General features: G+C 35.8%; 2 protein-coding genes across 2 annotated transcripts; one reads left to right on the top strand and one right to left on the bottom strand.

Annotated features, from left to right (window-relative positions):
* Positions 1-298: 298 nt before the first annotated feature.
* On the bottom strand, positions 299-11,266 carry yrt (erythrocyte membrane protein band 4.1-like yurt). The gene has a single exon (XM_088267628.1). It carries the CDS (start codon positions 11,034-11,036, stop codon positions 9,006-9,008), a length of 2,031 nt encoding a protein of 676 aa, XP_088123754.1. The 5' UTR covers positions 11,037-11,266; the 3' UTR covers positions 299-9,005.
* Positions 11,267-11,442: 176 nt separating this feature from the next.
* LOC148304840 (sphingomyelin synthase-related protein 1-like) lies at positions 11,443-27,097 on the top strand. The gene is made up of 5 exons (XM_088267607.1): positions 11,443-12,107; positions 20,369-20,573; positions 22,490-22,776; positions 23,272-23,464; positions 25,578-27,097. Exons 1-5 carry the CDS (start codon positions 11,627-11,629, stop codon positions 25,993-25,995), a joined length of 1,584 nt encoding a protein of 527 aa, XP_088123733.1. The 5' UTR covers positions 11,443-11,626; the 3' UTR covers positions 25,996-27,097.
* The last annotated feature ends 658 nt before the right edge of the window (positions 27,098-27,755 follow it).

Raw genomic sequence — 27,755 nt, 5'->3', positions numbered from 1 at the left:
TACAAAATAAATATTTAGATTGAGGTATCGTTCGAAGTATCGTGACAATAAGTGTCACCTGTCAGGGAAACAATGAATCATATCGATACGTTCATTATTGTAGACCAAATACAGATTGATTTTTTTTTGTACTGGGCTCAAGTAACACATCAAAGTTCAAGTAGCCCCATTCTATGGTACCCTTCCTTATACCTGAAGTACTGGGCTGATGCAATTAACTATCACAGGTTAGCTGCTCTATGCATCATTGAATAAAGATAAGGGTCAAAAGAAGTACTGTTTGAAATAATTGAGGAAATAAATTTTAAGCAGGATTTTATTAATAAAAACACACGTTTAATATAATATAAGCACATTTATATATTTTATCTTGACAAAAAAAGACCATTTTAGAAAAATATTTCAGATCCAATATAATTCAGAGTTCAATATAAAAAATGGCACGATTCGAACTGCTGTTTGCACAATTTTCTCTAAAGCCATTTATTTTTTCCAATAATTTTCCACGCCAATATCTTAATGCTAAATAAAATACATAATATATTGTCTGGCAAAAAACATAAAGTCATCGTCCTATATAACAATTAGTATGTCCTGCCATTTTGAAGGATGCAATATTGGAAATACAATTTACTAATATCACAATTGGGTATAAAATGATGATGAACAAGTAAAATATTTAGTAAATATTTTTAGTTTGGGAATTGGTTTCTACATATAAAACGAGGACTCATTTTTTTTGCCAGTAATAGGAAGATATGTTTTGTAGAAATTCATATTAATATGTGGTCCCTAATATTAAATCACATCAGTGCTGAACACAAACAATTGTCATTCCCGGTCTTGCACAATTAACTTATATTATAATAAGTACATCATATATTAATTATTATAAAACTTAAGAATTGCTTTAACCCTACATAACTAAACATTCGTCCACGTGATGACACCCTTCTCCGAAAAAGTCAAGTGCACTTACTTCCCTGCACCCCGCACCCGCCAGGCTTTGTTTACGGAATAGTGGTTTATTGTTAAATGTCTCTTACATTCATTCCTAATAAACCAAACTTAAGTGTCATGTAACCAGTTTCTATTTTTAATAAATACTTATTACTTACTTATAACCCTTATCCGCACCCAATGGTGCATAGGGTACTGCATCTTACATGAAGGCAAGGTGATCACTCTTGCGCTTCAGGAACCAGTCCAGGGTATATTACCCTGGACTGGTATTATTAAATAAATATTACAATGTAAAAATACTCAGAGGCGGACAATTTTTTGTAAATACTTTTGATACTTTTCACATTTATAATTGCGTAGTCTACCTGCCGAACGTTTAGTGACTATGTATCTACAAATATAGTTTAGTTATCTAGGTAATGGTCCGCCTCCGTAGTGTAATGGTCAGCACGCTCGGCTACCGTTCTGGAGGTCCCGGGTTCGATTCCCAAGGGGGGTGAAATAAAACATAAGTGATTTTTTCACTGTAATATTTATTCAATATTACCATGGACTGGTAGTAACTGAAGCGGAGGGCCGATCACCTTTCCTTCATGTGTAAACGATCAAGATAACACTGCGTTTATATGACGCAGTGCCCTATGCACCATTGGGGTGCGGATACGGGTTTTATTATTATTATTATCTACGGTTAATAAGTATTTAAAAACTTTACAAACTATGATGAATATCTAAATAATACAATTTCTGAATATAATACTCTAAAATTCAAAAGTTAAATACCACTGGTTCATTAGAAGAATGAGATATCTTGCATCGAACACTGCTCCTGTATCCACATAAATATTGTAGCTACGCATTGACAGGAGTCTTGTTGAATAAAGATAAGAATTCGTAGCCGGTTGTATGTGTTTTGAAAACAGGAAGGAATACACTTATTTATGATGTTAAACCCTGGATGACTAAACTTAATTTGTAGATCAATGCCGTTTGTGGATCGCACAATATTGACATATCGCTCACTCCTTTCAAGAACGTCATAAATAAAAAAAACTTGATTTTCCAGGAGAATGTTTTTAAAGTTTAAAAATATAACACAATGTATTAAAAATAAATATGCCACTCATTGAACTTTTAACTATGCAACATATCATTTTAGGTAAAACCTGAAGGTTTTTTCTCCATTTGAAAAATATTTAGTATATTTGAAAAAATAATTAAACAATAGCTTTTCTTCAAAATGCAAAAACAACATTTTCTACCATGTAGCGCGTAAATATTAAGTTAAAAATATGCCTCTTTTGCTGGGATGTAGTACATTTTCTGGGCATTCCGAAAACATGCACAACTGAAAATTGACAATTTTTGATTTATGATGTTCTTGAAAGGAGTGAGCGATATGTAGTAGCTGTGCGGAATAGTGATTTATTGTTAAATGTCTCTTACAGTCATTCCTAATAAATCAAACTTAAGCGCCATGTAACCGGTTCCTATTTTTAATAAATATTTTTGATTGAAGTTTCACGTTTTTAATTGCGTAGTCCGCCAGACGAATGTTTAGTTATTAAGGGTTAAATAGAAAGTAGAATTTAATTTTGAATTAATGCAATCATAAAGCACCTGAAAAAATATAACAAAAACATTTAAATATGGGTGATCATAAAAAATTTACAGCATAGTAAAAAAATACCAGTTTGTGTTATGTATCACTAAATTATGGGTGCCTTGCCAAAAAAAATATATGGATTTTCATAAATTCATGCAGTATGATATTATTTTTTAGACATTGAATGTGTTGATAGTTTTACAGATATAAAAATGTGCAAATGCTGAAAATCTGATTGCTACTAAACAATAAGCAAAATTCAATACTGTTTTTATTAATTGTTGGTGTATACGAGTCTGTTGACAACAGGAAATTAAAGACAAACCGATGACTTGCCATTTTTATGGTGAATTAATTTGCAGTATAGCACGCTTCACGCTAAGTTATGGTCCCACCGCATTAATAATTGCAAATGGGAAATTTTTGGAACAGGTAGATGACTTTGGATATTTGGGAAATATGTTTTATGGGAATTGATAAAGATATAGAAATAAGAGTGAATGGTGCACTGAAATCAGTTATGGCAATGAAAACATTTCAGCGAAAACTAAACTGGCAGTGTACAATGGAATCCTGGTTCCAAACCTAACATATGGAAGTGGAGCAAAAAAAGTAGGCAAAAAAAGGATGAAAGTAGACTGAATGCAAAAAAAGGAGTAGGCAAAAAAAGGATGAAAGTAGACTGAATGCAGTCGAAATGCAATCTCTCATTGCTGCAAAACCATGTATGATCGATGTTTAAGTGGTGATATAAGGAAAGAATGCAAGGCTGAGATAAGTATTATCAGATTTAAGTTTTGTACTGACATTTCTTGGTGGAACTGCATTTTATAGAATAAAATAAGAAGTATGTAATTTTTTCCACATGAATTTTATTTGAGCAGTAACCGGGTTTCGTCATAAACGACATCATCAGACCAGTCTGTTGATGTCGGTTACGACGAAACTCGGTTGCTGGTCGAATAAAATTCATATGGAAAAAATTACATAGTCGCTATTTTATTCTGAAAAAAATTACATAGTTATTATGTAATCATATTAGTATTATCGATAAATTGAGAATGGTGTGTTGAGGTGTGGGTGAGTGAATGGATTGGTGTGGCATTCTATTTTCTCTGCCTACCCCTGTGGAGAGGCGGCATAATGGTCAGTTAGTTATCTCTGCAAGTAGTATGCCATATTTTTATCTGTTAATGTCTATAATATAACATAAAGATCCATCTTCTAAGTTATTTAATACATATTGCATTATTATTTACTGAAAAAGATATTATATATTAAATGCTTAATTTCAAGTAGTTTTTACAATACATATTTATAAACCTACACAAGTCTCAAAACACGATTTATGAAAGTGTCTTATTCTCCATGAACCAGCAAGATATGAGGCGTTGAAAATTAGGCACAATTGACAGGATGGAAACATTTAAAAAATAATTTTATCAAAATTCTTTTGTTCATATTATATATATACTAATTTTTAATATAATAAAAAATCTAATTCAGTCAAACATTTCAACAAGGCTTACATCATATGTAGATGCAGTATTGATAAAAGAAACATGATATTCTTTTTTATAAATTTTCAAATATACATATTTGTGAAACTTACCAATGTACAACAAAATAAACACTTATTGACAAATTCATTTAAATATATTATCACCGATCAAAGTCCCGTATAAAATGTTAAAATTTGAAGATTTCTAAACAAATCTCTGATATTTTTAACTGAAAAAAGGTTTAAGTACATACATATTACAAAGGAATGGTATAGTCAGTCCAAATATTTGTTTATTTATTTATTTATAAAGAAAGTTCTAACTGCCATATTTAATCTCTTAAAAAAAGACAAATTAAAAACTTATACTAAAGATTAAAAATTTATAAAATCTATTAAAATTAACGAGCCACAAGTAATGATTATTTGGGATAAAATTAATAATAAAAAACACGTAAAAAAGTGTTTGATTGCATATTATCATTCTTAAAATTTATCCTACTATATATAACTTTTGATAAATTTTATATAAACATATAAGGAATGTTTTGAAAGATCCAAACTATTATAATCACCTCGGCATAGGTAAAAATATTGAGGCAAGACAGGATTCTATACGGACGGAATTAACACATCTATCTACAAAAAAAAACTAACATTTTCCGGGAAAATACTAAGGAAACCTATATAATCTCAGTAACACATACTACACCTAGTGTGATATGATAAGGCAGTTTTCAGTTACATATAATGTCATCTTCATACAATAGATTTAATAACTCAGTTAATGACAAGTGTCTGGCTACAATTTCACTATCCTTTCCCTTCCGGTGATATGTATTTACTACAACTCGACTTTAAAAATGAGAATATCAATATAAAATATAAAAATATAATAGTTACGGGCTCAACATTTTTGTATTCCTCCGTAATATAATTACATATTGCATAAAAGTATTATAATGTAAAGTTATTCATTTGCAGCGATGGAAATAAATAATTTGTGAAAAAAATGGGGGATAAAATCACCAATACACAAACGTTTCTCAGTGTGTGCGTGCATGCCATGCTTTGCGTATATGCGCATGTCATAGCAAGTTGAGTAGTGCGCGTATCGTCATACGCAGCAGTCGTGCGGCTACGCTAGCTGTTGCGGCTACTTGCGATGAATTTTTTTTCACATTTTCAGATACTTACCAGAGCTAACATAACAAAATTGTTACATTGCAACTTCAACTATGGTCAATAAAAGCAATAATTAGGAATATTCATATTTTTCCGTTTTTAAATCACATTTTCATTATGGTGTACAAAATACATATCACCGTTGCACGCGAAAGTTTTTTAACACTGTAAGGGAAAGGTTTATAACAAGCTTTATTTTTTAAAAAATTAGTAAAACCTGAAACAGTAATCCGTTCAGAATACATGTAACGGGAGAAAGTGACCAAGTGCATTTTTTACAAAACAGTGATCATTGACTATTTGATATCTTACTAGTTTAATATTGCCCTGAAAAAAATCCCAAAGGATTTTAAACTTGGAAGTATAATATATTGACTTGTTAAAAATGACTAAGAATTGATGTTTTTTTTCTTGCCAAGCAAAAGTGACTTAAATGGCATTTTACGTTTTGGTAGTTGGTCACTTTCTCCTGTACGACTACGATATATGAAAGGAATAAAATATGTGAGATAACCTTATAATTTTTTACATATTATACAATATAGCATTGCACACAGATTGTGACATTTTCAAAGCTTGTTAAAGAAATGGCATCCTTTATGTAGGATTTTTATGGTTGCAAAATTTTTACATAATCATTGAAGAAAATCAAAATTTCTTTCTTGAAGGATCCATAAATAAATTATACATAAATTATATATGTACATTAGTTGTTAAATGATCCAACTTGATATCATCCGATTGACAAAAATAAATTATAAATATTATAAGCAAAATTCAGGTTAGGATTTTGCTTCTGTACATTATCTTATATACATAAAATGTGAATTTGATTGTGATTTTATAGTTACGTATTCAGATTTTAAATGAACACCATAACTTTTCTGAATGTATGTTTATGATATATTTCAAATATATGATGATATTTTTTAATATATTATTAGATTAAAACCAATATTTTTAGCTTTTCCACTTTTTTTATTTGACCAGCGACCGGGTTTCGTCGTTACCGACATCATCAGACTGGTAGCTAAAAATATTGGTTTTAATCTAATAATATATTAAAAAATGCAATTCCATCACAAAGTGTCGGTGGATAATATAAATATATGATGATATTCCTAAAATCGGTTTAAAATAAAAATTCATATATTTTGTAATATAGGAAGAGAAATTAATAATAGTCATGTATTATTATCCCTGCTAGTTACTAACCACCCTACCTCCGGGTTATTTTAAGCCATATTTTTTTATAAACAAGCAAAATACCTTTGTTGTCACAAAATATTGTCAGGTATGAAACCTGACTAAAATTTGTCAGTGTATCCGGTACGCGTTAAATATTTTTGGAACACATCTTTTCTCGTACTACGTAGGTCATACAGGTTAGCACGGAATGATGAAGAAAAACCGCGCGTATCACGTACATTCGTATGTGTAGGGTGGTTAAAATTCAATATACTACAGAAAAAGTCTATACAGAATTATTATTTTAACCGGATCCACGCGGCTCGCATAACCGTATGTGTTTTAATAAAACATGCCCCATACGCGGCTGACATAACCGTATGTGTTTTTACTTTGCTCCAAGTTTCGAACCTCAGTTCAACTTGGAGGGATTTTTTCATGGTGTGGAACTTTGGATAAAATAATACGCCAATCCTTGGCCTTATGACATCTGTTGAAATATCTGACTAATAATTTGTAACATCACAAGGATAAATAAAAGAACAGATCCCTGATTTTTCTTGCGGTCGGTAATTAGTCCGCGCCATAATCATGCCCTTTATCTGTCTCACTCTCGACGCTACGCATCGCCAGCGGGTAAGAGTGACACACGATGCGTGCTTTGATTTATTTATGTTACGATTTATTTGTTAATATTACGATATATTTCAAGAATAATGTGACACAAGTGTATTATAGAGTACCAAAAAGGCACAATGAATCCCATCGAACGTTTTTGTTTAGGAAAATAAATCGTTTCTTAACTAAATACATGATAAAAGTAATCATTTAAAAAACGGCGAAATACCGCCGCGTACGGGCGTCTCTTAGGAACAAAGTTAACGCGGTTAAAAGGTTAAGATTCTCCTAAATTTTTTGCCAAATAATTTTCATTTTAAAATCGGTTGATATACCTAATATTGATTTGTAAAAAATATTTATTTTATAATAAAATCTCATTCGAAATATGATGAATTATTTCTTGATCATTTGAAATATAACAATATTTAATTAAATTATAAATGAAACTATTTTCAATATTCTTGAAAACAAGTCGTAAAATTCTGATTTCTTAAGTACCTATAAATAAGCTCAATTGTAATACATTTATCATAAAAACACAGATCGATTGAATATGTAATAAAACATAGAATACTTAACGATTACATAGATACCTTTGACAATTTGTATTCATAGAGGCACGTATGCACTTCAATAAATAGTTGCAAAGTATGCGTAAAAACCACATACACAATAAATGCACCTGGAAATATACATAATAGGATTGTCACTTATACAGAAAGTCTTCTACTTACGTGATTTCATACTTGCACAATTTTTTTTCAATGTTTTTTTAACCCCTAAGATTTCAAACAAATGTTTTGATTATCGGATTGATAATGTAAGAAGGCTTGCCATAATAATGGAGACCAAAGTAGAATTATAAAAAAATATATAAGGTAAAAAGATGGCTTTAAAATTATCAGAACAATTATTAAATAGAATGCTTGAATTAAGGATTACGTAAAAAAATCAGTACCAATGGAATCTACGATAATTACCAAAAATAAAGGAATATAAAAAATTTATTACTGCTTTTTTAAAAAATGTAACTATGTATATGTATTTACAGATGAATATATCTAAAAATAATAATGTTTTATCAAATATTTGCCTGTAGATCTATTCTGTTTTCACATATCGCTCACTCCTTTCAAGAACGTCATAAATCAAAAATCGTCAATTTTCAGTTGTGCATGTTTTCGGAATGCCCAGAAAATGTACTATATCCCAGCAAAAGCGGCATATTTTCAACTTAATATTTACCCGCTACAGGGCAGAAAGTGTTGTTTTAATTTTTTTTTTTTAATATACTAAATATTTTTCAAATGGAGAAAAAACCTTCAGGTTTTAACTAAAAAGATCTGTTGCAAAGTAAAAAATTCAATAAGTCGGTTGATAATTATTTTTAAAACATTATATTTTATTTTTAAACTATAAAAACGTTTTCCTGACAAATCAAGTTTTTTGATTTATGACGTTCTTGAAAGGAGTGAGCGATATGAGCTATATTATTTAAAATTAGTGCATAATAACAAAAACAAAATTCGATTTTTCAACTCACATGAAAACCTTTGGAACAAATTAATCACATAAGTAGAGGACTTAGGGTGCCTGCGCACTAAACGGAATTTTACTATCCGGCAGCCCGGTTTGTTCAAATAAAAATGACTCAGCTTAGCGCGATTGAATTCACGCACACCGTGATCACATATCGGTTGAGTGTACCGATATCCATACTATAATCCATTCTGTATAAGCAAGCGCCCTTGAGGTAGTATTTTACCAAAATGGCGCTATTTAAATCATCCAAAATTATTATTATCATCAAGAAAGACGGCTAAAAGTACAAGCCAATTGTCCGTTTTATCATGCTAACCGGACTGGCGGACAGTAAAATTCCGTGTAGCGCACAAGCGCTCTTACTGTACTAAGAAATAAAGGATACTGAATGGGAATGATTCAAAGTTGCGTGGTGATGACGCTCTTTCTGTGGATGATGGTGATTTCCTTGTCCCCCGACGCGGTGGGGGAGCTCGGCTCCGAGGTGACCAGCCACGGAGACAGCTGCGTGACGGAGGGGCCCGTCACGTCGGCCGGGGAGGGCGGGGGCTGCGCCGAGGGGGGCTCCACCACTACTATAGACACGTACTGGGAGGAGTTCGGCGTTCTCGGCCCTTCCGCAGACCCCTGGGGCTCGTTCAACACTTTAGGGGAAGGCGATGAAGGAGACGGTAAGTTCACATTACAGGAATCGTTGAAAAATTTCAACTCGTTATCCTTGGCTTTGAGGATGTTGCACTTCAGCTGCCCGGGCGGGAGAGGCTTGCCGCAAGAGCCGAAGTATTTGGCCTGATTGTTCGGGACTTCGATCGTTAGGGACGTGTCCAAAGGCGACTCATTACGAACCTCGTTCCTCGAGTCGTCGGTGTTTAGCTTTTCTTTAACGAGACTTTTGAGCAAATCGTTGAGTGGATTCGTGACCATAGTCTCCGCCGGGGATGAGCAACTGCAGGACGAACCTTGATTGATAGATATATTTTGCAGGAAGCTATCTTTCTTAATAGAATCCTTCTTGAACAAAACTTTGTTGGAAATGGACTCTTCTTTGGACACGTCGTCGGGTTCGGAAGATTCCGGAATATCGATCGATTTGGCGTGATCCAATTTGCTAGACGAAGGGGCTTCCGCGTGATCAGATGTCGACTGCTGAGAGCGTTCACTGCAATTGCGGGAGAGGGGTTTGGGTTTGGCGAGGGCGGGTGCTGGCGCGGGTGCGGGTTCGGAAACGCTAGTGTTGACCAGTAGAGCAGTATCTACACTACTGGATGGGGCACTGCTCTCCGGATTATCAGACTTGGTTTGTTTTTCTCGTTCTCTCAAAACGTGAGATTGTCTCCGGGCGAATCGTTGACTCGGCCTTCTTTCGAATTGAACGGTGCGTCGGGCTCTATTCTGCTGGGTGGTTTGGTACTCCGTTTTCCCGGAATACTGGAACCTGGAGCCCATCCGGAAGAAGTTCTGTCTGGCCGACGGTCCCTTGATGGGTGCCCGCAATCGGAAGAACGTGTGATGTTCCACGGCACACTTCCAGAGGTGCTTGCAAGCTTTCTCATTGTGTAAACGAAACACAAAAGTGTGCTCTTGTTCCCGGCCCTGATCATCGTCTTCTACTACGACTAACGTGAGTTTCTTGCGTTTGAAGTCGAGTTTGCTGATCTTGGGCCAGAAGAATAGCCCTATTTTCTGGGGCCCTTCGAAGACGAGGATGCCCGTGGGCGTGAGGCCGAGGTGGTACTCGCAGCCGTCCTTGCCCAGGACGATGTGCATGTCCACGCCGTACATCTCCAGCCACTTGGCCTTGTTGAGGTAGCTGACCTCGGCCTGCGCGGGGGTGAGGCCCTTGCACTTCTTGAACTCGTCCAGGATGCATATCTCCGTTTCCTCCGTCTGGCTGGGCACGAAGCGGAACTCCGACACGGTGGCCGGGGTGTGCGCCGACTCGTCGAAGTCGCCGAGCTCCGACTGCAGCGCCAGCGCGCACAGCTCTATGGCCGTGTTGTGGGCGCACTCCAGCCGCCCTTCTAGGATGTCCTTCTTCAGCTGCAGAAAGAACTGGTACCGGGTGAGCTCCTCGCGGAGCGTGTTCGGTTCGGACGAGTAGAACTTCACGCGCAGCCGAAGGGTGAACGGCGGCCCGATTTTGACTTGCTTCTTTATAGCTTTAGTAGGATCCAACCAATGTTTGACGTTATTCGTGTCGGTATATTGCAGTCCGAAGTAGTCTTTCTCTATCAAATCTAACGAATAAAATACTTGTTCGTACAGATCGGCCGCACTCGCTTTTTTAGACAAATTTATGGTCAAGTCCGTGTCGTCCAAAAGAATTACCCTGCATTGTATTATATGCTTGTTTTGTAAACTTTTTTGAGCAGATTGTTTTCCGCTGCGAATTTGGTTGGAACGACCTCTTCTACTTAAAAATCTCAACATTTTGATGGTTAAATTAGTTCTGTATACATATCACCGGATTGCTCAAATATGTTCCTCGCGACACGATACGAAAACTTTAATTGAACATTCATTCGAATCCGCCGTCAGTAATGAATCTATTTCAAAACATAGTAAATTAATAAGAGAACAATTAAAAATTGAGCAAAAATGACACAACGACAAGCGAAACAATAACTTCCATCTTATGTCAAAACCAGGAAATGGCCAAACGCCCATTATCCAATTAGCTTCGATTTTAGGTGTTCGATAATGCTTTTATGTGACGTGTCTTGCAATATTTCAAATTTTCATCTGTTCGTAATTGTAAAAGTACGTTTAGGTACCATTTTTAAATGTATTTTTTTAACATATTTTTTTATATGGCAATTCTTCTCTGTTGACGTTTGTAGTTATAGAATATTATTATCCAATTCCATTAGTTTTCATTGTGTTCGTCGTTCGTCTATAATAGCGTTATTTTTTTAAATGACATTTCTTATATGTATCATTATATAGTGAATTTACTACGTTTGTAAATGAAATTCGTCTTATTTTATTAAGATTTATACGTGTATTAAAAGTAATTCAATATGTCAGTTGTAAATTGGACTAGTTTAGACGTCGAAGATTGGTTAATAAAAGAGAAAATATCGACGGACGTCATAAGTGTCATAACTTTCAATGAATTAGACGGTCCTTGTATTTTAAGTTTGAATGAAAGAGACTTCAGTGAACATCCGATCAATACTCTGAAATTAAAGGACAGAAAACGTTTGTATTTGTTAGTGAAATCTCTTCAAAAACAAAATCACGCAGCGATGATACAGTTAGGGTTACTAGAGCCCACGTTCAAACATTTCACTTCCGCTAATGTTAATTTTATGGGATCCAATTTATCGAATTTGAGCTACGAAGTCGGTCGAGGGGTGAGTGATTCGTGCAGAGAACATACAAATAATAATAAAATTGTAAATAATGACTTTGAACCTGAAGTGCAATCGAGGCCAGCCTCTGAAGACGGGCGAGCTTCTAGGCTCAAGCCCGAAGTGTGGAAAGCATTCCTCAGTCTGTGTAAGTACCCCATACCCGGAGCGCACGGCAACCTTCACTCGTGGCTCAATGACATGTTACGGCCTTCTAGAGTTCCGCTTCAACAGATGTTTTTCATTCTCATTCATTCATATTTTATTTCTGTTTACATAAAATTTTAATTCAAGTTAGAATTTAAGAAAGACTTTAAGTCTTCATTTGGGTTTGTGGCGGGAACTTTCATTTTATTTATTGATTTGGCGTTTAATTTGTAGAACTCCATTTTAATTTATGTATTAATTTTTAAATCAAACACAGATTTTTGAGTCTATGTCTGAATGACATTCGTTTGAAAATGCCATAACTAGGCGAAACAATTGTCACAATATTAATTTTTTATGTGTTTTTGTTAGTAAAATACAACTTAGTAGACTCAATAAATCTGTGTTTGATTTAAAACTGAATACATAATAGAAAATGTAAATTGTGTGTATGGATGATGATCCTGTGAAGTACAGTCCACCTCCGTAGTGTGATGGTCAGCATGCTCGGCTACCTTGTTGGAGGTCCCTGGTTCGATTCCTAGAGAGGGGGGTCAAATAAATACATTATTAGTGATTTTTCACCATTAGTCCACCTCCATAGTGTAGTGGTTAGCGCGCTAGGCCACCATGCTGGAGGTCCTGGGTTCGATTCCCAAGAGGGTCAAAATAACAAGTGACTTTTCAGTCTAATATTTATTTAATATGACCCTGGACTGGTACCTGAAGCGGAAGGCTGATCACCTTTCCTTTGTGTATTTAACCATCAAGATAACACTGCGTCTATACGATGCAGTGCCCTATGCACCATTGGGGTGCGGATAAGGGTCAGAGGAAGAAGATTTTTTCACTCTAAACTCTTTGTGCGCATGTTGTGCTACATGTGCAGTCTGTTTACAGTTGTGTCCCCAAAGATCGTTTTATTTTTTTTCTAATTTGCCAGTCAATGTGTTAAGGAAGACTTTAATGTCTTCATTTGGGTTTTGTGGCGGGAATTATCATTTTATTTTTGTGTAATGTCAGTCTAGCTGGCGGTTTCATCCGCAAATATGAAAATGCGAGATATGTGAATGGATAATTAGCTAGCAAAAAATGAAAGTCACGGGAAGAGAGAAAAAAGTCACAGAATGTAAAATTTAATGTACATGATGAAAGCCAGACACAATTACAAGAATTTTTATATATAGGAAGTATGTTTCTAAGGGATGGGAAAGTGAATATAGAGATTAACAGGAAATTTAACGCAGAGAATACAATAAATGGTGCCCTAAATATAGTGATTGCAAATAAAAATATTTCCATGGAAGCCAAACAAAGTGCTATTGCCAGCATTGATCTGTGGAAGCGAATATAATTGAAATTGGCAAAAGAATGATGAGAAGAAACCGTTGAAATGCGATCGCTTAGATAAATATTAACATTTTTTAACTAACTAACTAACTAACCATCACGCCGCTTCCCCGCAGGGGTAGGCAGAGAGAATGGAACGCCATACCACTCTGTCCTTGCAAACATTCTTTGCCTCTTCTACATTCATGCATCTCCTCATACATACCCGACGATTATTACGACTCCTGACCCGGCCGCTTTCAAGTATTTGACATACCTGATTGTGCCAAGTTTTCCTCGGTCGTCCTCTGCTTCTTTTTCCAACTACATTCGCCTCATAAATTTGTTTAACCGTTCTTTCTTCACTCATACGCTCCACATGTCCAAACCATCTCAACACACCTTTCTTAATTTTATCGATAATGCTTATCTCAGCCTTACATTCTTTCCTTATTTCACCATTCGAACATCTATCAAACATCGTTTTGCCACACATTCGTCTGAGCGATCGCATTTCGACTGCATTCAGTCTGCTTTCATCCTTCTTTTGTCAACTCCATGCTTCGCTTCCATACATAAGGGTTGGAACCAGAAATTAACATTTTTTTGTATATTTAAAACATTATTAACTTTGTGGTATGGTAATATAACACCCTCCTTATCATTCATGTTCACATTGCGTAGTACCGCTTTTAAGCCCAGGAGTGATCACTTTGTCTTCGTGTAAGTAACAATCAAGATAACACGTTGTCACTGCGATTCAGTGCCCCATGCACTATTGGGTGCGAAAAGGGTTAGAAGTTATGTTAAACTGGCACTGTTTTAATTTAAAGTTGTGTTTTTTTACTCAATCTGATATAATGGAGTTCCATCGCATATAAAAACATTAAAACATAACAAAATTATCAGTTTAATGTTAAGATAAAAATAATTTTGGACTTTGTTATTTAACACGAACCACCTACAGTGTAGGAGTGTGTCAATCACCATTCGTGATTCACGCGTGTATCATATTGCTTGTCTCTGTCACTTGGAATACATATTACTCATTCATGTTGATAATTTGACTATTTTGTTGACTCATAACATATTTAAAATGTAAATTGTGTTAAATAAAACAAGTTGATGTATTATTTCAATTAGTTTTACTGACCAATTGTCTCATCACTCTTTTAACATCATTGAACATTAGTTTGTCCACCTCCGTAGTGTAATGTTCAGCACGCTCAGCTACCGTTCTGGAGTTCCCGGGATCGATTCCCAGGGAGGGGGTCAAATGAATGATTTTTTCACTCTAACAATTATTTTGTCCGCCTCCGTAGTGTAATGGTCAGCACGCTCGGCTACCGTTCTGGAGTTCCCGGGTTCGATTCCCAGGGAGGGGGGTCAAATGAATGATTTTTTCACTCTAACATTTATTTTGTCCGCCTCCGTAGTGTAATGGTCAGCACGCTCGGCTACCGTTCTGGAGGTCATTTATAACATTTATTCAAAATTACCATTTATTCAATATTACCCTGGAATGGTACCTGAAGCGGAAGGCTGATCACCTTTTCTTCATGTGTAAACGATCAAGATAACACTGCGTTTATTTGACGCAGTGCCCTATGCACCATTGGGTGCGGATAAGGGTTTTATATATATATACAATGCCAGAATGCAGATTGGTATCAGCATTATGATACGTGCATTACATTGTGCACTGGATCAGAAAACTGGACTCGTTCGAATAATAACGGTAAGTTACAAATGATTTGTATTAAATTTAATCAATAGATTTTTTTGTATGACAACAAACTTTGATGAATAACTCGTGATAGTCGTGTTGTTTCATCCAAAGGTCATGGAGGTGTTGATAAATGTATTACTGGGAGCATTTACATTTCAAAATAATATAATCTTCTATTATGAGTATTGGTATTAGTCTAACAAAGAGATTTTCAGAACAAAGAGAATTAAAATGTATTATGGGTTTAATCCATATAACTCTATCTGGGTTTACTGTACAGAATAGTAAGGATAAAATTAACCAACAAATGGAATTCATTACCATACATAATATCCTAAATTCAAATGAATTTGGGAAAAGAAGCAGAGGAAGACCGAGAAAAACATGGCACGATCAGGTATGCCAAATACTTGAAAGTGGTCAGGTTAGGAGTCGTAACAATCGGCGGGTATGTATGAGGAGATGCATGAACGTGGAAGAGGCGAAGAATGTTTGCAAGGACAGAGTGGTGTGGCGCTCTATTCTCTCTGCCTACCCCTGCGGGGAAGCGGCGTGATGGTTAGTTAGTTTTTTTTTTTTTTTTTCAAATGAATTAGAAAACTTTCAAAATTAGAATGAATTAGAAATAGAGAAATCGAACCCGGGACCTTCAGAACTGTAGCTGAGCGTGCTGACCAATACACTACGGAGGCCGACATATTTGATTACATATCATAAAAATTTTTCTTTGTATAGTTTTTTAAAAATAAGTATTGTAAAATGTGCCCTGGGCACGGGAATACTCTGTGAGGGCAAATTATAATAATTTATAATAATATGTATGATGAAATATATTAATAAATAAAATATTTATGTTTTGAATATTGAAAGCATTAACTTTGTGGATCATATTGATATATTATTTCGAGAAATAAAAATACTTTGTGTTCTGATCCACTCACATTTTTATTTAACCAATTAGTTTCGGCAACAACCTGTTGCCCTCTTCAGGGTTACATTTATTACTAAATATATATATATATATAAAGAAACAGTGTACAAGTTGTTGGGTTTCAAAAGGGTAGGGGTGGGGGTAACAACTTGTACACTGTTTCTTTTTATATACATATATATATTTAGTAATAAATGTAACCCTGAAGAGGGCAACAGGTTGTTGCCGAAACTAGTTGGTTAAATAAAAATGTTTATTTAACCAACTAGTTTCGGCAACAACCTGTTGCCCTCTTCAGGGTTACATTTATTACTAAATATATATAAATAAAAAGAAACAGTGTACAAGTTGTTGGGTTTCAAAAGGGTAGGGGTGGGGGTAACAACTTGTACACTGTTTCTTTTTATATATATATATATTTAGTAATAAATGTAACCCTGAAGAGGGCAACAGGTTGTTGCCGAAACTAGTTGGTGAAATAAAAATGTGAGTGGATCAGAACACAAAGTATTTTTATTTCTCGAAATAAAATATTTATATTCGTACATACAAAAGAAAAACATCATAGCCCAAGATATGTTTTTAAATGCCCTTGAACTTCTTTATCTTTTTATAAACACACTTATATCATTTAGTACATGGGTGGCCAACATTTTCAGTAGCCGGGCCACATTTTAGAAATGTGATTTCCTACCGGGCCGTAAAACAAAATTTATTTTATTATTCAAAGCAAATATACATATATATTATAAGTTACTTTCCAATCTTATTAACATGTTTAGCCTGGTGATTCCGTTTAATGTTATACTTTTTCAAGATAGAAACAGAATCATTGCATATCAGGCATGTTGGCTTTGTTTTAAATTCCACGAAAAAATAGTTTATTGTCCATCTGTCTTAAAAACTTCTCCATTCTTCTGTTACTCTTCTCTTCTTTAGTCCAACGTCTTTACTAGTTGACGCCATTATGGGTCTTAAAATTGTGAGGATAGTGAAATACTCCCATATATGGGATATGATACGAACTACGCACGATGGAATGTTCTTTTGGTGGTTTTGTGTACACTTAAGGAAAAAATGTGTGATTTGCTCGGCGGGCCGCAAGTAGACACCCGGTGGGCCGCATGCGGCTTGCGGACCGCGGGTTGGCCACCCTTGATTTAGTACAAGGTTATCTCTGTAATATTTAATGTAAGTTGCGGCCATCGGTTCGAGGTCTTTAGAAGGCTGCGTCCTTGCACCATTACTCTTCATCATCTTCGTGAATTCCATTTTTTGAAATGCCGGCCTGGTTCTGGCTGAGTGACAACTATCTCCCCATTCCGGAAACTTTGCGACCTGCAGTGCACGGATGATGCTGTTGTAATCGATGACTCTGTGTAGGGTCTTCAATTAATTACAACATTTTGAGTGTGTCCGTCAACAACTATTTGAACACACTCAAAATGTTAAGCTTAAATGATTAAAATGAAAATGATATTTTTTGGCGTTTCTCATGTGTGTGATTATAATCCAGGATTCGGACCTCACATACTGATAAAAGAGTTTCTGCTCAATAAAAAGCTTCTTTTCATCTCACCAATAGATGTCTCTAGTGAAGTTCTAGTGATTCAAGAACAATGTTTCAAAATTGGTTCATATATATACATAGAACTTCCAAGAATTTGAGAAGTGCGGTTGTCAATAATGGGTAGAATTGATGAATATTACATGTGTGTAAAGTGATCACTTAACCAGCCTATGACGGTCGTCAGCCCGGTAAATGCCCAGACTTCCATATTCTTCTTCATCTTTGATGAGATGTCAAAAAATAATAATCTTCAATTAATTGCCTCCGTAGTGTAATGGTCAGCACGCTCGGCTACCATTCTGGAGGTCCCGGGTTGGATTCCCAGGGGGGTTCAAATAATTGTGATTTTTTTACTGTAATATTTATTCAATATTACCCTGGACTGGTTCGTGAAGCGGAGGGCTGATCACCTTTCCTTCATGTGTAAACGATCAAGATAACACTGCCTTATATGACGCAGTGCCCTATGCACCATTGGGGTGCGGATAAGGGTTTTATTATTTATTTTTATTAATTATTGATAGGGCAAATAGATAAATGTTGAATAAATACATAAATGTTTTAATAAATTCAAAATCTATTTTCAATCTGCCCACTTCCGTTATCTACTTATGATAGGACTTTTAAACTTGGTTTCTATTTTTAGTGACTATAGATATATTATCTTGTCCGCCTCCGTAGTGTAATGGTCAGCACGCTCGGCTACCGTTCTGGAGGTCCCGGGTTCGATTCCCAAGGGGGGTAAAATAAATATAAGTGATTTTTTCACTGTAATATTTATTCAATATTACCCTGGACTGGTACCTGAAGCGGAGGGCTGATCACCTTTCCTTCATGTGTAAACGATCAAGATAACACTGCGTTTATATGACACAGTGCCCTATGCACCATTGGGGTGCGGATAAGTGTTTTTTTAATTAAAATAGATAACGGAAGCAGTTTTAACAACTTTATTGCATAAATTCCTTTGACCAAGAGAGAATGTTTTTCATACTGTTGTTTGTTCCTTTCTTCAATATTACGCTTATGTGGAATTAGCTTCCTTCGAACACATCCAACATCCTCTTAACATATTGTTTGCAGGAAATGCTTAAAAGCGTCTTTTACATCAGTATATGTCAGTGTGTCCGCCTCCGTGGTGTAATGGTCAGCGTGTTTAGCTACCGTGCTGGAGGTCCCGGGTTCGATTCCCAGGGGGGGAGGTAAAAATAAATATTAGTGATTTAACACTGTAATATTTATTTAATATTACCCTGGACTGGTTCCTGAAGCGCAAGAATGATCACCTTGCCTTCATGTAAGTAATGATCAAGATAACACTGCGTCATTTTGATGCAGTGCCCTATGCACCATTAGGTGCGGATAAGGGTGATAAAAAAAATAAAAAATATGTCAGTAGAGAACAGGAAATGCTTATAAGATTTCTATTTGCTTACCTTTGGTAGAGTGCGAGAGATGGCAAAAACATTGTACAGATCGGAATTGGGTTTGCATTTACTTGTGATTAGTATACGACAATAATTAGTAATATAATCAGGGTCAGGATTGATGAAAAACCCACCCGACAACAATGTGTAATATATTTTGTAAATTAAAAGCATTGTTAACTTTGTGGTATGGTAATATAACACTCTCTATATCATTCATTGTTTACTTTGTGTAATACTACTTTAAAAAACACTAATTCGTGACTACCGGTTTCGGAATATTCATTACATCACCAGTTCAAATGTATGTTGATTAAAATAGAATTTTTACGGTCTGATATTTATACAAAAATAAAATTTTGAAAGAGAGAAACAAGACAAATGAATCACAGTGGAATTTTAAAAAAAAATTACCAACTAAATTTAATTTCAAGTCTACTTTGAAAAATATTCTCATTGTTATTCATTTGTTTTCTTTTCTCTTTCAAAATTTTATTTTTGGATAAATGAACTGACTCCACGAAAACGAAAAGCCTTCTTAGAACAACCGAAATGAAGACTCTACGACCATTGCAGGCATAACACTTCGCGACAGAGTAAGAAACTCTGAAATAAGAGTAATCTGCGATGTCGAAGATGTTGTGCGATGGGGAAGAGGAAGAAGACATTTCTGGAGAAATCATCTGGGAAGTGCAAGTTCGGATCGAATGGTGAGAATTTGCAGCAGACAGCAGCATAAGAGGTGACAGGCCCCAAGGAAGACCACCTAAACGATGGAGAGACAAGCTGGTCTTCCACCTCCCAGGAGCGGACCGGAGAATAACAGGACATTGTCCTAAATAAAGATGAACATTTAACCTGATGATGGAATGATTATTCCGAAACAGGCAGTCACATATTCGTGTTTTTTAACCTGTTAACCGGGCGGTCCGCTGTCCAATTACGCAACTTGTAACGGGCGTGAATACTGATTCACTCCGTGTCTTAAATTCATGTCGAGACATGTATGGATGACTAATACCTTTGTTGTTCGATAAATATACGTCAATATATATAATATAATAAACATATATTTCAAGGACGTATTCATATGTCCTTCCCGTACCCGATATTGTTTACGTTTGACGTATTTACGCGTCCCGCCCGGTTAACAGGTTAAGGTGGTATTATAAAAAATAAACAATGTATGATAAGGAGTGTGTTACAATGTTTTAGGTCCATGAAAAACTGATGGGCATTCTTAGGGTTTGTGAATTGATTGAGAAACTTTTTGCAGGTTATGTGTTTCTTGTGACGTGGGTCACGGCCGTGGTGATGGTGATTGTTCACGACAAGGTCCCCGACATGAAGAAATACCCTCCGCTTCCCGATCTCTTCTTGGACAATGTCCCCCATATTCCTTGGGCCTTTGACATGTGCGAGATAACCGGCTCCGTTCTCATGGCCATTTGGATTTCGGTCCTGCTTTTTCACAAACACAGGTGAATATATTAATATCTACTTCCATATAATTATCCGTCCGCCTCCGTGGTGTAATGGTCAGCGTGTTTAGCTACCGTGCCGGAGGTCCCGGGTTCGATTCCCAGGGGGGGGTGAAAATTAAATATTAGTGATTTTACACTGTAATATTTATTTAATATTACTCTGGACTGGTTTGTGTAGCGCAAGAGTGATCACCTTGCCTTCATGTAAGTAATGATCAAGATAACACTGCGTCGATTTGATGCAGTGCCCTATGCACCATTGGGTGCGGATAAGGGTTATAAATAAGTATAAGTAACTATATAATTAAAAAAAACGAAATTGTGTTTTTATTATTTACACAAATATTTCAATTTCATGCTATTTCTGTAATCGGATCATTATTAGAAATATGTAGGTATCAAATTGTGGTAGAGTGGGTTTGCGCTGAGAAACTCTGACTTAAGAGTCCGCGACACTGACCACAACCCGACACTAATTTTGTCAATGTATTTTGGAATCTGCGGAAAGTCCCCTACCAACTGATCTACTAAAGTCTTCACAAACTTTAAGTGAATGAATTTTAGCAAGGACCTTGAGCAACTGGCGGGATATAATTGTACCTGCGTTAGTACGTATCCCAGCCTTTTATTATTTAAACAACATAACGGTACATAGTGGCGACATATAGTAGCCAACCAATTTACTGGGGAATTTACCGTGTCGACATATTATCGCCATTCGAGTGCAAAGGGTTAATAATGAGACTGTGAAATATCAAACCCTGTATCTGCCATTACGCATACACGTCTTGGACTCTTAAAGATACAGTACGCCAAATTTGAAACATCAATGCCGTTTCTTTCAATCATAGTTCTGTTTTGTTTGAAATGTTTTATTTATCATTCGCTTTGTATAATACCATTTAAAAACACTACTTCATGTCTACCGGTTTCGGAGTGATATGTGCAAACTTCATCATTAGTGATGTCCATTGATAAACTAGTCAATAAGATCATAATCCCAGTCAGCAATAATTTAGATGCTGTCGCAATCAATATTTTTTTATGTGAATGTTTTTTTTATTCAATACCAAATTAAAAATCCACAATCATCTGGAATAGCAAGCCAAGCAAACCTTATTGCAGTCCGCTAGAGAAAATGAAACACATTTTTATAGAAATGCCATTTTTAAAGTTTGATTTATATTATTTATTCAGTGAACAGATGTGTTTTTATTCTCTCTAAATATTGTTTTATTTAAACTGTTTTTTTTTCTGTAATATGCGTCATAGATAATATATTTATCTTTTAATATTTAGAGAATGTTTAGATACTGATAAATTTGTTTTGGGTTATCATACAATATGTACTTTTTGTTGTTTTTTTTTTATCCAATTGCAACACCCATCACAGGGTTGATATGAGATGAAAAAAATAGAATTTAATTTTCATTGTACAAAATACAGTGGAACCTCTCATAACGAGCATAATTCGTTCCGGAATCTTAATCTTCACACGAAACACTCTTTATGCGAATTTTGTTTTGTTTTGACTGGTGCGGAAGTCCCAGCTTACAAGTGAATGTTGTGAAAAGGGGACTTGCCCTTTCTCTGTAACTCATGTGAAATTTCGCTCGTAAAGGGAGCAACTTTTTCAATTTTATTTGCTTGTTTTGTGAATTTCTCGTTATGCGAATTATTCCTTATGAGAGGTGCTGGTTATGAGAGGTTCCGCTGTATACGTTTTTGGAAAATATTGAAAAATGTCAGTTCTTTCAACATTGAAAAATGAAGGAAGTCATCTTCCTTCACTTTCCTTCATCTATGTTGAGATCTCAAAATGGAAAAAACCCAGATTTGTGAACTAGTATTTGGACTTGTGAAAACCACTGACCTTCAAGTATGAATTTTACGCCTGTGTATTTTTTGCTCAGGTTCATTTTGCTGCGTCGGTTCTTCGCGCTGTCGGGCACGGTGTTCCTGCTGCGCTGCATCACGATGCTGATCACGTCGCTGAGCGTGCCCGGGGGGCACCTCAAGTGCGCCCCGCGCAGCTACCCGGCCGAGGGGGAGTTCTCCAGCTGGAGCCGGCGCCTCGGGCAGGCCTCCGCCATCTGGACGGGCGCGGGCATGTCCGTGCGCGGCGTGCGCACCTGCGGGGACTACATGTTCTCCGGGCACACCGTGGCGCTCACGCTGCTCAACTTCTTCATCACCGAGTGTGAGTGTCACCTTTTTTATTGAAGTCAATTTCTTCTTCTTCCTGGCTACATCTCAACTTATCGTCTTAGTAGCCTGTTGGGATAAGCTCTCCTCGTCCTCAGGTCCTCCTGTCATGGACAATGTCACCTAGGCCATGCCTTCGAACCATGTTATCTTTCTGCAGCATTCGTGAATTTTTTGATCTTCCTCTTGATATCTTTCGAGGAAGATTTTTATGTGTTTTTGTTAATAAAATTCAACTTAGTAGACTCAAAAAATCTGTGTTTGATTTAAAATTAATACATAAATTAAAATGGAGTTCTACGAATTAAACGCCAAATCAATAATTTTTTTTTATTGATATCAACATAGATGAAAAAGTATTATTTTTTAACATCTCAACATAGATGAAGAAGAATATGGAAGTAATCAAAAAATAAATTATAACCTCCGATTTATTCCCAATTTATATATTTTTTTCTCTCGTATAATAATGATTTTTTTTAAATTTCAGACACTTCCCGAAGCCTGTACCTCCTCCACATAGTGACCTGGTTGATGAACATGTTTGGGATATTCTTCATTCTCGCTGCTCATGAACATTATTCTATCGACGTGTTCATAGCGTTCTACATCACTTCTCGCCTGTTCCTCTACTACCACACCCTCTCCAACAACCAGGCCCTGATGCAGGGGGACTCCATGAGGTACTCCTCACTCCTATTCTCTATTCTTGCGGATAATTGTCGGCCACATCCACTAATTCAGGGCTATCCAAATCGGATTTGATCCCGGATCGATACAAAACTAAATAGATCAGACGGCCGTACAAATATCTCTGGGAAGCAAACTAATAACTCGTCTTATTCCTCTTCCTAAAATTTTTAATGATGACTTTTTTTAAATCCTAGATAACTAAACTATATTTGTTATACATAGTAACTAAACATTCGTCAGGCGGACTACGCAATTAAAAATGTAAAAATTATCAAAAGTATTTATTAAGAATATTAACTGGTTACATGACACTTAAGTTTGGTTTATTTTTTGACATCTCATCAAAGATGAAGAAGAATATGGAAGTCTGGGCATTTACGGGGCTGACGACCGTCATCGGCTGGTTTTAGTGGCCACTTTACACACGTGTAACATTCACCAATTCTACCCATTATTGACAACCACACTACTCAAATTCTTGGAAGTTCTATATATATGAACCAATTTAGAAACCTTGTTCTTGAATCACTAGAACTTAGAATAATGGGTAGAATTGGTGAATGTTACACGTGTGTAAAGTGGCCACTCAAACCAGCCGATGACGGTCGTCAGCCCCGTAAATGCCCAGACTTCCATATTCTTCTTCATCTTTGATGAGATGTCAAAAAATAATATGAAAATAACTCCTGTAATTGGAGATAATCCAGATTTTGTGAACAAGTATTTGGACACACTCAAAATGTTGTAAGTTTGGTTTATTAGGAATGAATGTAAGAGACATTTAACAATAAATCACTATTCCGTAAACAAAGGCTGGCGGGTGCGGGGGGGGGGTGCAGGGAAGTGAGTGCACTTGAGTTTATCGGAGAAAGTCGTCGCGTGGACGAATGTTTATTTATCCAGGGTTCAATATGTTAAAATTAACCTTTTAACTGCGTCAACTTTGTTCCTGAGAGACGCCCGTACGCGGCGGTATTTAGCCGTTTTTAAAAGGATTACTTTTATCATGAATTTAGTTAAGAAAGGATTTATTTTCCTTAACAAAAACGTTCAATGGGATTCATTGTGCCTTTTTGGTACTCTATAATACACTTGTGTCACATTATTCTTGAAATATATCGTAATATAAACAAATAAGATCGTAACATAAATAAATCAAAGCACGCATCGTGTGTCACTCTTACCCACTGGCGATGCATAGCGTCGAGAGTGAGACAGATATGGGGCATGATTATGGCGCAGACTAATTACCGACCGCAAGAAAAATCAGGGATCTGTTATTTTATTTATCCTTGCGATGTTACAAATTACTAGTCAGATATTTCAACAGATGTCATAAGGCCAAGGATTGACGTATTATTTTATCCAAAGTTCCACACCATGAAAAAATCCCTCCAAGTTAAACTGAGGTTCGAAACTTGGACCTAAGTGAAAACACATACGGTTATGTCAGCCGCGTGTGGGGAATGTTTTGTAAAAACACAAACGGTTATGCGAGCCGCGTGGATAGAGTTAAACACTGAGTTTTCGAGTCTACTAAACTGTAAGAATCAATACATATCTAATTATAATTTCATTTCGAAGCAAACAGCTTCTTCCCCAAGACTAATTATTACTTTCAAACAAAGTTATATAGTAAATTATAAAATGGAAAATCACAAAATTAGTGATTAAAATATTTTATTTTACTAATTGTAGGCCTCCGCTTCCATAGTGTAATGGTCGGCCGCCTCCGTAGTGTAATTGTCAGCACGCTTGGCTACCGTTCTGGAGGTCCCGGGTTCAATTCCCAGGGGGGGGGGAAATTAATATAAGTGAAATTTTCACTCTTAACATTTATTCAATATTACCCTGGACTGGTATCTGAAGCAGAGGGTTGATTACTCTTCCTTCATGTGTTAACAATCAAGATAGCACTGTGTTTATATGATGCAGTGCTCTATGCACCATTGGGGTGCGTAAAAGGGTTTGAAGAAGAAGAAAGTTGTACAACAAATTACTGAGATACAATATCGGTGTTCTTTAGATAATGATTGCATGAAATATTTTTTTTAATTGTATTTAATTAAAAATTACTGAAAGTTATTATTCTTGTTGTTTCAGGACCCGTATTTGGTTTCCACTGCTTTCATTTTTCGAAAGCGAAGTTGACGGAATCGTGCCAAATGAATACGAAAGCCCGTTAGTTATATTTTCCGTTCTGAAACTGTGGATTTTCCAATTGTTCCACGAAATCAGCGAATCTTCAGTGGCCAAGATGGCGGGCAACTCCATCAGCCAGCAGGCCGCCATAGCCGACTTCTCCGTCACTCGGCTCGTAGACAACATCAAGAGGAATATCATAGCGGGGACGGAGCTCCGGCCCAGGAAGAACATGGCCATGCTATCTGATAAGAATGTGCAAGCGTCGGTGTCTAACGAAGGAGGCATGTGCCAGCTCAAGCACTGCATCGGGGCCATGTGTACGCACGATGTAATGTTGACTCGTTCTAGTGAATCTACTCATCTCAAAGATAATTAGGATAATAAGTATTCTAGCAAAATTTATTTATTTATCGCTTTATTTATTATGTACAAAATAAATATAGACAAATGGAATGAGGACTCGAAATTAATATATTTTAAGTATTAAAAGTGTAGAAAGACAATAGTTAACCTTTCCCTCCCGGTGATATGTATTTACTACTACTCGACTGTAAAAATGAGAATATCAATATAAAATATAATAAATTTGAAATTTTTGTATTCCTCCGTAATATAGTTATGTATTACATAAAAGTATTATAATATAAAATTATTCATTTGCAGCGACGGAAATAAATAATATGTGAAAAATCGGGGATAAAATCATCAATACACAAACCTTTCTCAGTGCGTGCGTGCCGTGTTTTACGTATACGGGCATGTCAAAGCGGGTGTAGTTGCGCCAGTAGTGAGCAGATTGTCATACGCGGCGGTCGTGTCGCTACGCCAGCTATTGCAGCTACTTACGATGTATTTTTTCTCGTTTTCAGATACTTGTTAGAGCTAAAATTACAAAATTGTTACATTTCAACTTCTATTATGATCAATGCAAGCAACATTTAGAAATATATACATTTTTCCCGTTTTTAAATCACATTTTCATTTGGTGTACAAAATACATATCACCGTTTCTCGCTGTTATGTTTCAGCACCGTAAGGGAAAGCTTAATTATGCATATTATGCTACAAAAAAAAACACCAAACATACCTTTTAGATATATACGTATAGGAACTACTTTTGTATTTTAGAAAAAATAAAAATAAACAAAAAATCTCAAACTTTTTTTAGAATTGTATAATAATAACATGTTAAAGTTCTTCACATGAAGGCGTTCCAGATGTCCCGGTTTGACCGGAATTAATATGGTGCATCTGGAAGTCCTGGTTTGTATTTTTTAAAGATTTGACAGACTTTACACATTACTTCATATGTCCGGGAGTGAGTTTCTGCGGACAAAGCTGTATCTGTGGAGTGAATTTTTTTTGTCTTTTTCGTTTACTTTTTATAATTTTATTTTTATCATAGTCAATGCTATAAGCAACATATTTTGTTAGATAAAAAATATTTACACCAGTAAACATGTTTTATATAAAAATTATTGATGTTTTATTTCATACGTTTTCTTTGACAGCGTCACTACGATGACGTCACACTTTTAAGTAAAATGTCGTGGTTAAAATAGAAAAATAATCTGATAATTATTTTGAATAAAATCGCAACTATACAGTTGCGATTTTATTCAAAATAATTATTTGGTGATTGTCCAACTGTCGTAACAAGAGGTCGTAGTAGTCACATTGCTGGATATCGAAGCATGGGCTTCCCTTTTTATATGGTTCGGGAAAGCATTATTCGATTGTCTTGGTGGCCTGCGGAAGAAAGTCCGAATTTCGATTTCAATTTATTCAAAAATTAATATATACATATCAAACAATATATTTAAGATGTATACATTAAAAAGAAAGCAAAAAGACTCTTGTTAAAGATGTAGAAGAATCCTGCTTCAGAAAACTCCTTCAGACACATGGAACAGATCAATATCCAATGTAATATTGTTCAACATAGGAGTAGCTCTTCCTACTGGCATAACCATCGGCAGGTTGATCCTGTATTTAGGAATGTGAAACAATCTATGCCGAAGCTGTCTTAGGTAACTATCGGGAACATACAGACTAATGCTCCGGATAATTTCAGGATTATCAATCATACCACACAACAATCGATAAAAATGCGTAATTAAATACACATTCCTTCTA

Source organism: Brachycentrus maculatus, unplaced genomic scaffold (assembly GCF_059751285.1).
Source record: "Brachycentrus maculatus isolate JH-2025_06_01 unplaced genomic scaffold, ASM5975128v1 h1tg000301l, whole genome shotgun sequence".
Classification (NCBI taxonomy): Eukaryota; Metazoa; Arthropoda; class Insecta; order Trichoptera; family Brachycentridae; genus Brachycentrus; species Brachycentrus maculatus.
Note: the sequence above shows the minus strand (reverse complement) of the source record. Positions and strands in the feature narration are given on the sequence as shown.